The 13,914-nt window shown below is 32.7% G+C and overlaps 1 protein-coding gene across 1 annotated transcript in view; it reads left to right on the top strand.

Moving 5' to 3' along the window:
- Positions 1–2,243, top strand: part of LOC101897448 (probable cyclin-dependent serine/threonine-protein kinase DDB_G0292550) — a 57,896-nt gene extending 55,653 nt beyond the window's left edge. Inside the window, exons 5-6 of the mRNA XM_005179347.4 lie at positions 347–456; positions 537–2,243. Coding sequence (XP_005179404.1) covers positions 347–456; positions 537–761 — 335 coding nt within the window. The 3' untranslated portion in view covers positions 762–2,243. The remainder of the gene's footprint in view (positions 1–346; positions 457–536) is intronic.
- The last annotated feature ends 11,671 nt before the right edge of the window (positions 2,244–13,914 follow it).

Here is a 13,914-nt window from a genome sequence, read left to right as displayed (position 1 = left end):
CGATTAAAAAAAAAACAAACAGTTTAGCCGATCTAAGACCTCTCATTAATATGACATTCGTAATTTTATCAGTATTAGATATAATTGTCAATTATTTTTTGAGACATGTACATTTTAGATTAGATAATGAGCTTTTTTACTTAGAAGAATATATAGAACGAGTAATGAAATTTAAGTGGGTTTTGTCGTAAAATTTGCATTTCCAACTATTTTATATTTTTGTACAAAATTGGTCAAAAAACGTGTGCACCCTTTGTCTTACTTACAACAATGATGGACGACGTGCAAAATAAAACCAAACAGTTAAACAAATTCAAGTAATTTACCCTACATTGTTTATTTGCAGGAGGTAAACCTATAACACCCACAGAAGATCATGCGATAGGTAATGGCAAGTCACAGAGTAATGGTACTAGCAATGGAATAGTAGTTACCGAAGATATAACAAAATCCAATGTAAGTATCAGTGGTCAATATCACTTTGTAAATAGAAAAACTAAATAACTATTGTTTACACTATCCATTCTCGATTATAGGTATCGCAAAATCAGTCCGCACAAAATGGTACAAATGGTTCTCATAGGGTGCAGCCAGCTGCAACAACAGCAACTGGAGGGGGAGCAGCAAAGCCATCGGAAAATAATGGCGTTACATCTCTAGCTCAAGTCTCAAAGCAAGTGGTACCTGGACCTACGTCGGCTAGTCATGTTGTCATAGATGAAAAGAAAAACAAGAAAAAGGGCTGTTGTATTATCCAATGAACCAATGCAACACTTCGCAGACAAAACTTTACAATGCTGTTGATAGTGATGGGGATGAAAAAGCGACCGGATGATATGCATGAGTTTGACATCGTTGAAGTCGACAAAGATGCATCTCTTAGCATGCCTATTTGTTTATGTATAGAAAACAAAACTTTATTATATTATATTCCTAATATATTTTTTACTAAGCATATTTATTATTTATATATTATATATACTATATTTTGCGAGAACGTCAACGGCGATAGCCAATTCAATGAGAATGACAACAATGTGTAACCGATGTAGTAGTGTAAAGAAACAAAACAGCCAATCAATCAGTAACATCAGCAAACTAGTACGGAGTCACGCTGAAACCCAAGTCGATTTGAACCGATGCTGAATTATATACACATAAGCTAATGATGACAGACCGACAGACGGACAGACAGATACGTACGTTCCAGACATGCATCAATGTGCGTATTAACGAGCAAGTGCTTTGTACGAATCGATTAAAATGAATGTTTTCAATGATATTTTTTGTTAGCCACCCCCTTTGCAAATTTCCAAAACAATGACCTTATCACTCCTGTTGTGTAATTTTTTATATATAGACAACTTAAAATAGGAATGGATCGGTCTCTATGTACACACATACGAAATAACACTGTGTTAGTAGTTTTTTTCTATTGTTTTATAAATATATACTCGTATTTATATTAAAATATTTTTAAAGAATACTTTCCTTTATTTCACGTCTCGTCTTTCAACTGTTTGTTCGTTCATTCCTCTGGACGTCCATAAAAAACAGCAGTAGCAAAATATTCAAGAAAATTCGCATTTAAAAGCCAACAGTAACAGACAGTAACAAAGGCCTGCACTCAAAATACGTATGAGTATATGTGCTTCTAACACTTATAAGCAACCCGAAATCGGATATATCCGCCAACACAACATGATTGCATGTACTTGACTAAGCGCATAGAGGCAAGCAGGATATTAACTCTTTGAGTCAGTGATCATTTCCACACCCAAAACAAGCCACCAACAATCAAAATATCAACAGCAAACATACAAAAAATCGGCTGTATATGAATATAAGTATGTATGCAAACAGAACATACATATTAGTAGAAACATAATGTATTGCGTAGAAGCAATACATCGAGTGCGTATATTCATATTCGAAATATTGCATATTAAACAACAAAACATATAGTACATTTATATAACCACCATTACCACAGCCACCATCACCACTATCACCACCCAACCATACATATTTATACACAAACTGTATGTATGTTTATGACGAGCACAAGCAGACAAGCCAGCAAAAAAGCTACAGCATATTATAAACCAAGAGAAATGTAACAAAACAAAAAATCCAATATTTAATATTGTAAATTTCAAAATTTATGTTAAGTTATGTATGAAAAATCTTGAATAATAAAAAGAAAACAGAACTCATAAAACTACTAGATAAAACACAAATCACATTACACATGTTTAGTTATTCTATGCGACGCGATGTTCAGGGTTTACAATTTTTACAAATTTTCCGCATCGGTGGAAAGGAAGATGAATCGCTGTAAATTGGATTTTCAACTCCGCAATAGCATAATCATGGTACAATGAAGAGAAGGTAGGCCAACTTTGAAAAAATTGCAAGTCTACCTGTTTGGCTTGTACTGTCAGAATCAGTATCAAAACAATAAAAAATCAAACAATATGTAGCATTTATTTTGAATAAATAATTGGAAAACGCGATAACTTGATGAAAGGTCGACACTTCTTTTCAAAATCATGTACTATATATCTCTAAAGGATTATTTCGCTACAAAAACTATAGATTTTGTCGATGCATACGTTGAAATAAACATTTTGAAAACACCCGAATTTGAATATTTTCTGAACAATTTTTTTGTTATTGAAAAGAAACCACATACATAAACAAATAAAGATGACATATTAAGCCAAGAAAATAAAAAAATTAAAATCATATGGTATCATAGCCCCATGGTACAATGAATTCAAGGTAGGGCAGAACTACCATATGATTTAATTTTTTTTATTTTTCTGGCTTAATATGTCAACTTCATTTGCTTATGTGTGTGTCTTCTTTTCAATAATAAAAAATTGTTCAGAAAATATTCAAATTCGGGTGTTTTCAAAATGCTTATTGCAACGAATGCATCGACAAAATCTACAATTTTTGTCGCGAAATAAACCATAATAGATATATAGAACATGATATTGAAAAGAAATTTTGACCATTCATTCAGTTTTCGCGGTTTTAAATTATTTATTCAAAATCAATGCAACAAGTTGTTTGCTTTTTTATTGTTTTGATAGTAATTCTGACATTACAAGCCAAACAGGTAGACCTCTATACTTGCAATTTTTTCAAAGTTGACCTACCTTCTCTTCATTGTACCATGCATAGCCCTACCTTGATATCATTGTACCATTAGCATAATGGTGATTTACTAAGTCCGGGGCCCTTACGAAATCCCTTAACTTATGAATATCATATCAATATGATTACGAGTACTGGAATCATGTTTTCGTATTACAATACGAAAATGAATGCGAATGAAAAACGCAATTTCAAATGAGTTTTTATATTTTTGGTGTTGTTTAAATTACGTGAAAAAAATGAAAAATTCGAATGATGATTTTCTTTTACTTTAGGCATTCAAAAATAGTTCCTGAATATTCCAAGCAAAGGATAAAAAATATTTCAAACCAGTTCGCAAATATTTCCACACAATTTACCTACATGAGTATGTATTTTTTCCATAGAAAGAATGAACATGGTGAAAAAATCTATCTATAATGACGACCATGTAACGGCGATAAAAATATCGGGTGTTTTCAAATTATTCATTTCAAACCAGATCACTTCCAAATAATCTATTGAATTTGAGGCAGCATTAAACAATTGCAATTTATCTTTAATTGGTCGGTTCTTTGCCTGATTTTGATTTTCGATAAAAAGGTTCGTGTAGCAACCGTTTCCAGAATTCACTTCTGTGAAGTTCCATCAATCTACGAGTGAGCCTCTGCCTGTCATTGTTTTTTACATCTATGACGCGTTGCTAAATTTATTTTATTTTATTTGTGTATTTTTCTAATACACATTGAAAGAGAGGATCAAATATTGAAGTAGTCGCATCTGTACTAATAGTTATTAAGAGCTTTGGGATTGTTAGGGCAAATAAGTATGGGCAAGGGGCTCATGAGGTACAAATCAGAATTTGTTCACAAGACAATGTAAATAACACAATATTACTGTGTACAATAACTCAATAATTGTTTATAGTTTGAACAAATTATTACAAAACGTTTCTCGATACCAAAGTGAGAGTGAATTGGCAATGCAATTTACATTACTAAGTTAAACGAAGTTCAAAAATCCTTTTTCGCTCTCAACATTTTGTGTGGAGAATCAAGTGATTCGTTCATAGTTAAGTGTCGAACGAGGAATAGAGAACGAATTATGTACCATGTGAACTTCATATTACTGAGAGTTTAAAAATTCTTACTGAGAAAATTGACTCAGTAAAAAATTATAGAGTTGTTAAACAGACTTATTATGTTACGCGGTTTCTGAAAGAAAAATGCAGTAAAAATATTTAAAATGCGTATTAAATATTTTAATTTTGCTATCATATTATGATTTTATTAATTACCAGGGAACAAATTATCGCATTCGATATTGAAAACACTTCGGTCGAAATGTAATTGAATATGTACAAATTAACTCGATTTAATTAAACAATTCGCCAGAAAGGAAATGTGAAATTGGACCTGGGCTTTTTGTGATTACAAATAAAATTCAAGTCTGAGCCATATTTGGCGTATACGATAGTCCATAATTTGTACAAGATTTTGTTTGTAAACCGCGCTATTACTCTGAGTTTTTAAATTCTTATTGGGAATTGTTTTCAGTAAAAGCTTGACACGTTGGTCAGCTGTTTTAAAACGAAGTGAACAATTTTAAACGTACAAATATCCTTCTCCATTATACTTTACCAATAAACATGTTTAACAAGTCACTGGGTAGTTTTTACTTGGAAAGTTATCGTAATATGTTGGTTGTTTAATAACATTTACAATATTTTATGACATTTAAAATAGTTAACTAAAAGTTTTTTTTTTTGCATGGACGCTAAACATACACATTATCATTTTGTTAAAATTCTGGAATGGAATTTTGCACATACAACCAATTTAGGCCTGAAAATAAGTATGCCAAATTTAATTGAAATCGGTTCAGATATAGCTATAGCTCCCATATATATTGTTCATCCGATTTCAACTAATCGATCTGATGAGTTCATAATGAGTAAAAAATAATGTAATCATAAAATTGCGAAGATTTGTCTACGTTCAGGCATATTCTCCATGTTACGGTGACCTCCGATTTAAAGAAATTTAAAGATTTTAGGTACATTTTTAATTGAAATGCACTGAAATTTGACATCTGGTGTTCTTAATGGATACCTGATGTCTATACAAAATAATGTTAATATGGGTCCACAGCTCCCGTTTAATATAGCCCCCGTAGAACCCTGCCCTCGATTTTTCTTCTTTGAAGGGGTTTGTTTTCAATCCATTTTGCTGAAATTTAACATTCTTGTTCGGGATAGGGTAACAACTTAATGTGCCAAAAATATAATATTGTCAACATTGAATGTGTTTTTGGTATAACCCCCATACTCCCGATTTAACGGATTTTTAAGATTCTGGCAAATATTTTCAACAGATTTTGATGTAATTTTACCTTTTGGATTCTGAATACATTATATACCTCCCATCATAAAAATTGTCAGAAATTGTCTTTGGTATACCTCCCATATAAAGGTGAAATTTTGAAACACTAGTAGGATCAACAGACGCCGATATATCCAGCTGAAACCTTTTTTCGTAATCTAAACACTTTTTAGTATTATTTAAAAACGTTTCAGAGTACCTAGGAATATCCTGGGTAATATAACTTAACGTCTTTTAACAGTATACTGCGAAAACGGGGGAACTCTAAGAGATTATTTCTACTGCAGTCAGAAGTGAAAAAAGGAATATGTGTTTAAGTATAAAATATCGATAGAACTATTAACCATAACATTTAAACTATTAATGGTAGACAAAACTCTAAAATTTAGTGTAATTTAAAACAATTCAACATTCTCTGCGTGGGTTGTCAAATGCGTTTAAATGCTGGTACGCACGATAACTCTCGAAGGAAGTATCCGATTTGATCCAAACTTGGTACATCGTAATATTATTTTCAAATTTAGATCGGGTTCGGAGATGGGATAAAGATAATCCGTTTTCGCTCCAACTTTGCGAATCCTAATATCAGTGCTGGATCATTGGAGAAAATGGACAATATCGGTCCACGCCATCAAATACCTCCCCCACAAAGCGTCAAAATTTTGGATAATTATAACTCTTATAAAATGTGATGTAAGTGTCCGATTGTCTACAAATTATGCACATCACAATATTTTTATTAACCCAAGTCTGGTGTGAAGATGAAAGTCGGTAATTCTATACAACTTGCTATTTCTAAATATTTCTCTTAACCAGAAATCTGATATGAATATGTAATTTATGATTTTGCATAAAATTGGATATAAATCTGTATTAGAAAAAGTATGAATATGGATGACTCCGGTCCTGTATATTTGTTACCTCACGCATATTTCCACATTTTCCAAAAATTTGCACATATCTTATGTAAAGTATAGGAAGTAGTCGATATAGTCCAAATCTGGCACGTTGTAATATTTTTATCAGTCTTAGGCCAGATACGAATTGGTCAATATTGGCCAACTGCTTCATAACCTCCTCCATAAAGCGTGAAAAGTTAGAATAATCATAACTCAAGGCTGGGATATAAATCTGTCGGCAAAACCGACTGATACTATTTTACTTATTACTTTTTTCAGATAAATTGTTAGAGGTACTACGACAAATTGCAGATCTATGGATGGTCATTGCTACTAAAATCAGACACAAGAAGATGAGGAAGTGAAGAAATGCTTTCCACGGATGTCTTTCGTTTCTAACATTCATATGCTGGCGTACACAACAACAAATAATTAAAATATAATTAAATATATAATTTTTTTAAAAATCAAGTAAGCATAACAAAACTTATTAAACGGGATTAAAGCAAGCAATGCATTTTGCTGTCATTTTTACCCAAAACTCCTCTTTAACAAACCCTTGTAAAATTTACTTTTAAAGAATTAAATGAAAAGCAATAAAATTGGAAATAAGAAATATGAGTAAAATGTGTATTTTTTGTGTGCTAATCAAGAAAAAATATCGGTTTTCCGAACAACGAGGAAGAAAAGGTTGTGTGGTGCAAAATTTTAAATATTGATGTTAAATCGATTCGGTTCGACTCCCGTCTATGTCAAAGACATTTCGACGAGTTATGCATTGGTCCAAAAAAAAAATAACCAAATATGCAAGACCTAGTAAGCAAGGTACAATGATATCAAGGTAGGGCTATGATACCATATGATTTTAATTTTTTTATTTTCTTGGCTTAATATGTCAACTTTTTTTTGTTTATGTATGTGTTTTCTTTTCAATAACAAAAAGTTTGTTCAGAAAATATTCAAATTCGTGTGTTTTCAAAATGTTTATTTCAACGTATGCATCGACAAAATCTAGAGTTTTTGTAGCGAAATAATCGTTTAGAGATATATAGTACATGATTTTGAAAAGAAGTGTTGACTTTCCATTCAGTTATCGCGTTTTTCAATTATTTACTCAAAATAAATGCAACAAGTTGTTTGATTTTTTATTGTTTTGATACTAATTCTGACATTACAAGCCAAACAGGTAGACCTCTATACTTGCAATTTTTTCAAAGTTGACCTATCTTCTCTTCATTGTACCATGCTAGTAAGTAAATCTTTCTATTTATTCACATCAAAATAAAAAATATTTATTAGTTTGTTTATTTGTGCCTCAACACTGAATCCATTTCTCCAGAAACGGCAGTTACCGAGGCTGAACGTATATTTCGGATTAAAGCAATGCAATTGATTTTGATGCAGAAATACAGACCCATTTTTAGAATAAAAAAATTTAACTAGTGAGGTGACATTTTTTATGACGTGGTGGTAAATTTTACGCCTCTTAATTTTACAAATTTTTTTTTGTTTTACTAGCAAGTGCCCACTACTTCGTCAGCAAAAATTCCACTTGAAGGTTTAAGATTCATTTCATGGCAGAAGAATACAGGTAAATGCATCAACGCTCGGGAGCATTGATAAGTAGATTTTTATATGTCATTCGGAGGCTATTATAATTCGCATTTTCAACAATTTTTACAAATTTAAATAATTTTTCATTCAACATTTTCAATTCCAAAATTGGTTTGTCAGTTCATTGTCCCAGCAGATGTGTCGACGCGTCTACCTATATTCTTCTACCATAATTCATTCCCTAAGTTAGTGTACTAAAATGTCCTAATAGTACGCTAAATACACAATTTGTTCTGTTTAACAGAAATGAAAAATGGGAACAAAATATTTACCTTTCACACAAAAAAAATTTTCACAAGCTGTAATTTAAAATTTTATAGAGGAGGATGGACCCACTTCCAAATTTTCTGTCCAAAACAATTTCAACGTCTCTATATGTAAACCCTAGAAACCAACAGTGGTGACCTCAATATCAAATTTCAAAATTTCATCTCTATCCATAAGGTCAATACCAAAATTTATCGTAATATAAAATTACACGGTCTCAGCAGTGACCCTTCACTCAATACCAAATTGAATTCAATTATGTACTTTTCGAACAACTAACAACAGTTTTATAAATATCACATTTAACAATTTAATCACTATCCCATCAACTAATACCAAAATTTGTACTACTTAGAATGGCTCAATAAGAAAGGTTGCTTATCTTCGAGGAAACAAGGAAAATGCAACTCTGTACTGGAGTCTTATAGTCTTAAAAATATTTTTAAATATTGGATTTGTTATACTATATTGGGGAAATCCACAAAATATGAATGAAATATTGGGTTTTCTCCACAAAATTGAATCCAAGATGGAGGGACAATATTGTTTCATTCCAAAATAATACATATAATAATAAAGTGGAAAATATGCATTAATTTCAAAACTATAAATACACATATACAAACTGTGTGTCAGAATACGGGCACCAAAATAAAAAAATTGTATTTAGGGGGTAGCATGGTACAATAAGGCGGTAGCACAGCTTCGTAAAACCACAGAAATACAACCCTGAGGCTATGCCCGCTTCCTGTCAAATTGCATGCAACAAGTTGTTTTCATTTATTCGATATTTTTGCTCATTTTTATAATCCGTTAAACAGCGTGACAAAATGAATGGTACTCCTAGATCTTCTTTCAAAAATATGATCTAAACAGTTCTATCTTTCAATACCATGCCAATACTGGTGAATTGCTTTAAATAAATACTTACACAAAATTGGCAGAAGACAGGCACACTTAGAAAAAACTGTAATCAGCTGGTAGCTCTACCTTACCTTTTTATTGTACCATGGGGGGGAAGCTTTGTTCTATCTTCTGTAATTGTGCCATGCTACTTAGTATTTTTCGTATATTCGTGTGGTATACACATTTCCAATATCAAATTTAAGCATTCCGGTCCAATTCCTTTACCCAATACCAAATTTAGTACCATTTAGTATTTTTCGTAAGAGTAAAGTACGGATTTCCAAACCACCGCCGAATCTCAAGCAAAGATAATATCAGTAATCTAAATGTCAAATTTGAGAATTTTATCTCTATCTCTTTTCGTACAATTATAGATACATTTCCTGATATTGGTCATTTGGTGCACAATTAACCCGAAATCGCTTGGAGATATATATGGGAGCTATATCTAAATTTTACCCGATTCTTACAAATATTGTTTGGAAATTTTCATCTCAAGTGGAAATGCCCAAAGACACCACTATCAGAGACTGGACAAAATGCATTTTGAGCAAATGGTTTGTGTTTACAATACATAGATAAACAGCTCATGACAGAATAACAGAGGCATGCTAACATAAAAATCACAATTACAAAAACAAATGAGAAATAAAAGTTTGAAAAATCCAAAAATGTGGTTTCAAAATTCTATTGTATGACGTCATAACAACAGAGGTATTTTCACAGGGTTGCCATATTTTGACTCCGTCTTGGCCTGTAGGGTATAATGATACAGATTTTCTTCAAACTTGGTACTTTTTAACATTTCTTCCAACCAGAAATGTAGTGTGAATACATCTGTCCACTATTTCCGGTATCTTGCGCACAAACGATTAACATTTTTAATACTAATGACTTTTATAGTGTAGAATAAATATATATTTATTTTATGGCCACAAAGAAAAATACATAAATATATGGTCAAATGCTAAGGGTATATAACAGTCGGAATACCGACTGAAAAAATTAATTTCACTCAAGAAATAACATTTCACGATATCGTTACGATACCGCCATCTATTGACAAATTGTTACAATTTAATATCACATCTTATTACATTAAGCATGTTTGACTGTTGTATGCCACCGCCATCTATTGACAAATTGTTACAATTCACCGTCCCATCTTATTATATTATATGTTTTTTGGTTGAAGATATGATGGTGCCATCTATTGACATTAATAAAATTCAAAATCGTGTTAATAAATACAAAATTATACTATCGATGTTTGTTCACTATCCGAAGCATACTATTCGGCGCATATATTAATTCGACCAGCGACAATTATCGAAATTCTTTGCAATTTTGTGAATAACAAAACTGGTGGATACAGTTGTTGAAACACAGTAATCTCTTTAACAAGTATTATACATTTGAAAGATACGTTGCAGATGCATTCCCTAAAGAAATAATCTCGGTAGTTTGTCGCTTATTTTACTGTTACAAAGTTACTACTGATAGAACTATATACTAACACACTAGGTCCTATCTTCCATTCGTTTTTCGATCAATACAATTTATTTTACCATAATAAAAATATGCAAAACAAGTAGATTCTTGCAGGTTCTGAACAGAGCATAAGTATATCTTTTTACTCCATATCTGCCAATAGCTGGTACCAAATAACACTGTCACTTTTAACGAAAGTAAAAAGTAGTTTGTTATTGGGATAGCGAGATTGTGGTATCAGTTCCCGACGATGATGACGATGATTCGACCACAATACAAACAGAATTCAAGAAAAGGAGGAGACGGTCTTATCGACACTGACCGAGCTTGTTTTTGTTATCGATGACGCGTGACAGGAAATAACGGGTGGTGCGTTATGCCATATGGCTTGGATTTAATTGTATTCCTTCTGCTATGGCTTTAAGGGCAAAACAGAAAACGTTATCGATGAAACAACAACAAGCACAATGAGACGGTCTTATCGACACTGAACGTCACTTGTGGCAAAGACATCAAAGACCTAAAATGGTAAAGACTAGAAAAAATGCATTCTGAGCAAAAGGCTTGTGGCTATACTATGTTGAATAACAGGTCACCTAGAAGGAGTTGATCGATATTGCCCATCACCGAACTCGATCTAAGTTTGATAAAAATATTACGATGTACCAAGTTTGGATCAAATCGGACACTCCCTTCGAGAATTATTGTGCGCACCAATTTGACAGACAGATGGAAGGACATCACTAGATCGACTCCAAATGTCCTGAAACGGATTTTATTAAAATTTGCAAAAAAACAGACAGACGGAAGGACATCACTAGATCGACTCCAAATGTCCTGAAACGGATTTTATTAAAATTTGCAAAAATAACAATTGAAAAAGCTGTAAGTTCAGCCGTATTCCTTCTGTGTACCGTGTATTCCTTCTGCTATGGCTTTAAGGGCAAAACAGAAAACGTTATCGATGAAACAACAACAAGCACAATGAGACGGTCTTATCGACACTGAACGTCACTTGTGGCAAAGACATCAAAGACCTAAAATGGTAAAGACTAGAAAAAATGCATTCTGAGCAAAAGGCTTGTGGCTATACTATGTTGAATAACAGGTCACCTAGAAGGAGTTGATCGATATTGTCCATCTCCGAACTCGATCTAAGTTTGATAAAAATATTACGATGTACCAAGTTTGGATCAAATCGGACACTCCCTTCGAGAATTATTGTGCGCACCAACCAGACAGACAGACGGAAGGACATCACTAGATCGACTCCAAATGTCCTGAAACGGATTTTATTAAAATTTGTAAAAATAACAATTAAAAAAGCTGTAAGTTCGCCCGTGCCGAACTTTGAATACCCTCCACCATTTGATACAAATTTGGCAATTTAAAAAAAAAATAAAATCCGTTAAAAATTCTGTTAAAATCTTAAAAATACCGAATGTAGCCGTATATTAGGTTCTATTCGACGGCGTGGACATGCATAGGCAACTTTTGTCACAAGCTATTACAATATTCAAATGCGAAACTTGAAAAAAAACTGTTTATAATGTAGCTAAAATCATCAAAATACCGAATAAAGGGAGGTACCATGGGGGTTATAAAACGTGGACCTGCACAGACAATTTTCTTGCTATACGAAGATGTGGACCTACATGGCTAATTTTCTGTCTAAGGCTGTAGTATCCATTACGAACTTCAAATACGAAATTTGAAACAATTCCGGTAAATAGTGTTAAAATAATCTAAATACCGAATATCGGGCGGTACCGTTATATGGGGGCTATACCAAAACGTGGAACTACATGGCCCATTTTCAATATCAAAAGTCCTGCAGACATAATATACATTTGAGTAAAATTTCATCATTCTACTTTAATTCGTTCGGAAGCTAGAGTGATTTCCACAAACGGACAGACATCGCTATAACCAACTTAATATACCCTCCATACAAGACTATACTTATATGTCTTTGAAGACATGGAAGTATAAAGATAGGACAAGATAGAGTCAAAATATGGCAACCCTGTGAAAATACCTCTGTTGTTATGATATCGTAACAACATAGTTTCAAATGTTAAGTGATTTTAACCGCCAAGGCGATAAACAAATAATTTGGAAGGCCTATGGAATAGAATTTTGAAACCAAATTTTTGGATTATTCAAACTTTTTTTGTTAGTCTTTTCTATAATTGTGTTTTTTTTATATTAACATTCCTTTGTCATGGCCTGTTATTAAAGATAGTATGGCTACAAACCATTTGCTCAGAATGCATTTTGTCTAGTCTTTACCATTTTAGGTCTTTGCTTGTGGTTGTTGATTTACGATACTGCTTGACAAAATACAACAAGAATTTTATTTCATTTTTCCTGGGGAATAAACCAAGAAAAATTGGAAACCGTGCAATTCTGAGTAGTGATCCCACGTCATGCTTTGATCGATCGCATTAGTATTCGATTGAGTACATGTGAAAAAGCACAAATGAATGACGAATGAGAGTGCGTCAGTATAAAGTGATCAAAAATGTAAACGAATGTTCTAGAACCGATATCGTATAGCTCCCATATAACGGTACCTCCGATTTTCGGTATTTTGATGATTTTAGCCACATTTTCCAATGGAATTGTGTGAAATTCTACACAAGGAGTTCCTCGTGATTACTTTACCCCCTGAGGGAGAATTGTTTATATAGGTCGACGATATCGTATAGCCCCCATATAACAGTACTCCCCGATATTAGGTATTTTGATGATTTTAGCCACATTTTACAATAGAATTGCCGGAAATTCTATACAAGAAGTTCTTTGTGAGTACTTTAGCCCCTAAAAGAGAATTGTTTATATAGGTCCACGATATCGTATAGCCCCGATATAACGGTATCCCCAATATTCGGTATTTTGATGATTTTAGCCACATTTTTCAATGGAAATCCCCCATATATCGGCAACTTGCGAAATTCGGTATTTTTAGAATTTTAACAGAATTTTTAATAGATTTCACTTTTTTTGAAAATTTTCTAATTCGTTCCAAATGGTGGAGGGTATTTAAAGCTCGACCCGGCCGAACTTATTGCTTTTTTACTTGTTATACCCTTCACCATACATAGTATGGAGAGTATATTAAGTTCGTTATTGCGTTTGTAACTCATTGAAATAATAATATTAGACCCAACAAAGTATATATAATCTTGATCAGCGTAAAATTCTAAGAC

This window comes from Musca domestica, unplaced genomic scaffold, assembly GCF_030504385.1.
Source record: "Musca domestica strain aabys unplaced genomic scaffold, Musca_domestica.polishedcontigs.V.1.1 13, whole genome shotgun sequence".
Classification (NCBI taxonomy): Eukaryota; Metazoa; Arthropoda; class Insecta; order Diptera; family Muscidae; genus Musca; species Musca domestica.
Note: the sequence above shows the minus strand (reverse complement) of the source record. Positions and strands in the feature narration are given on the sequence as shown.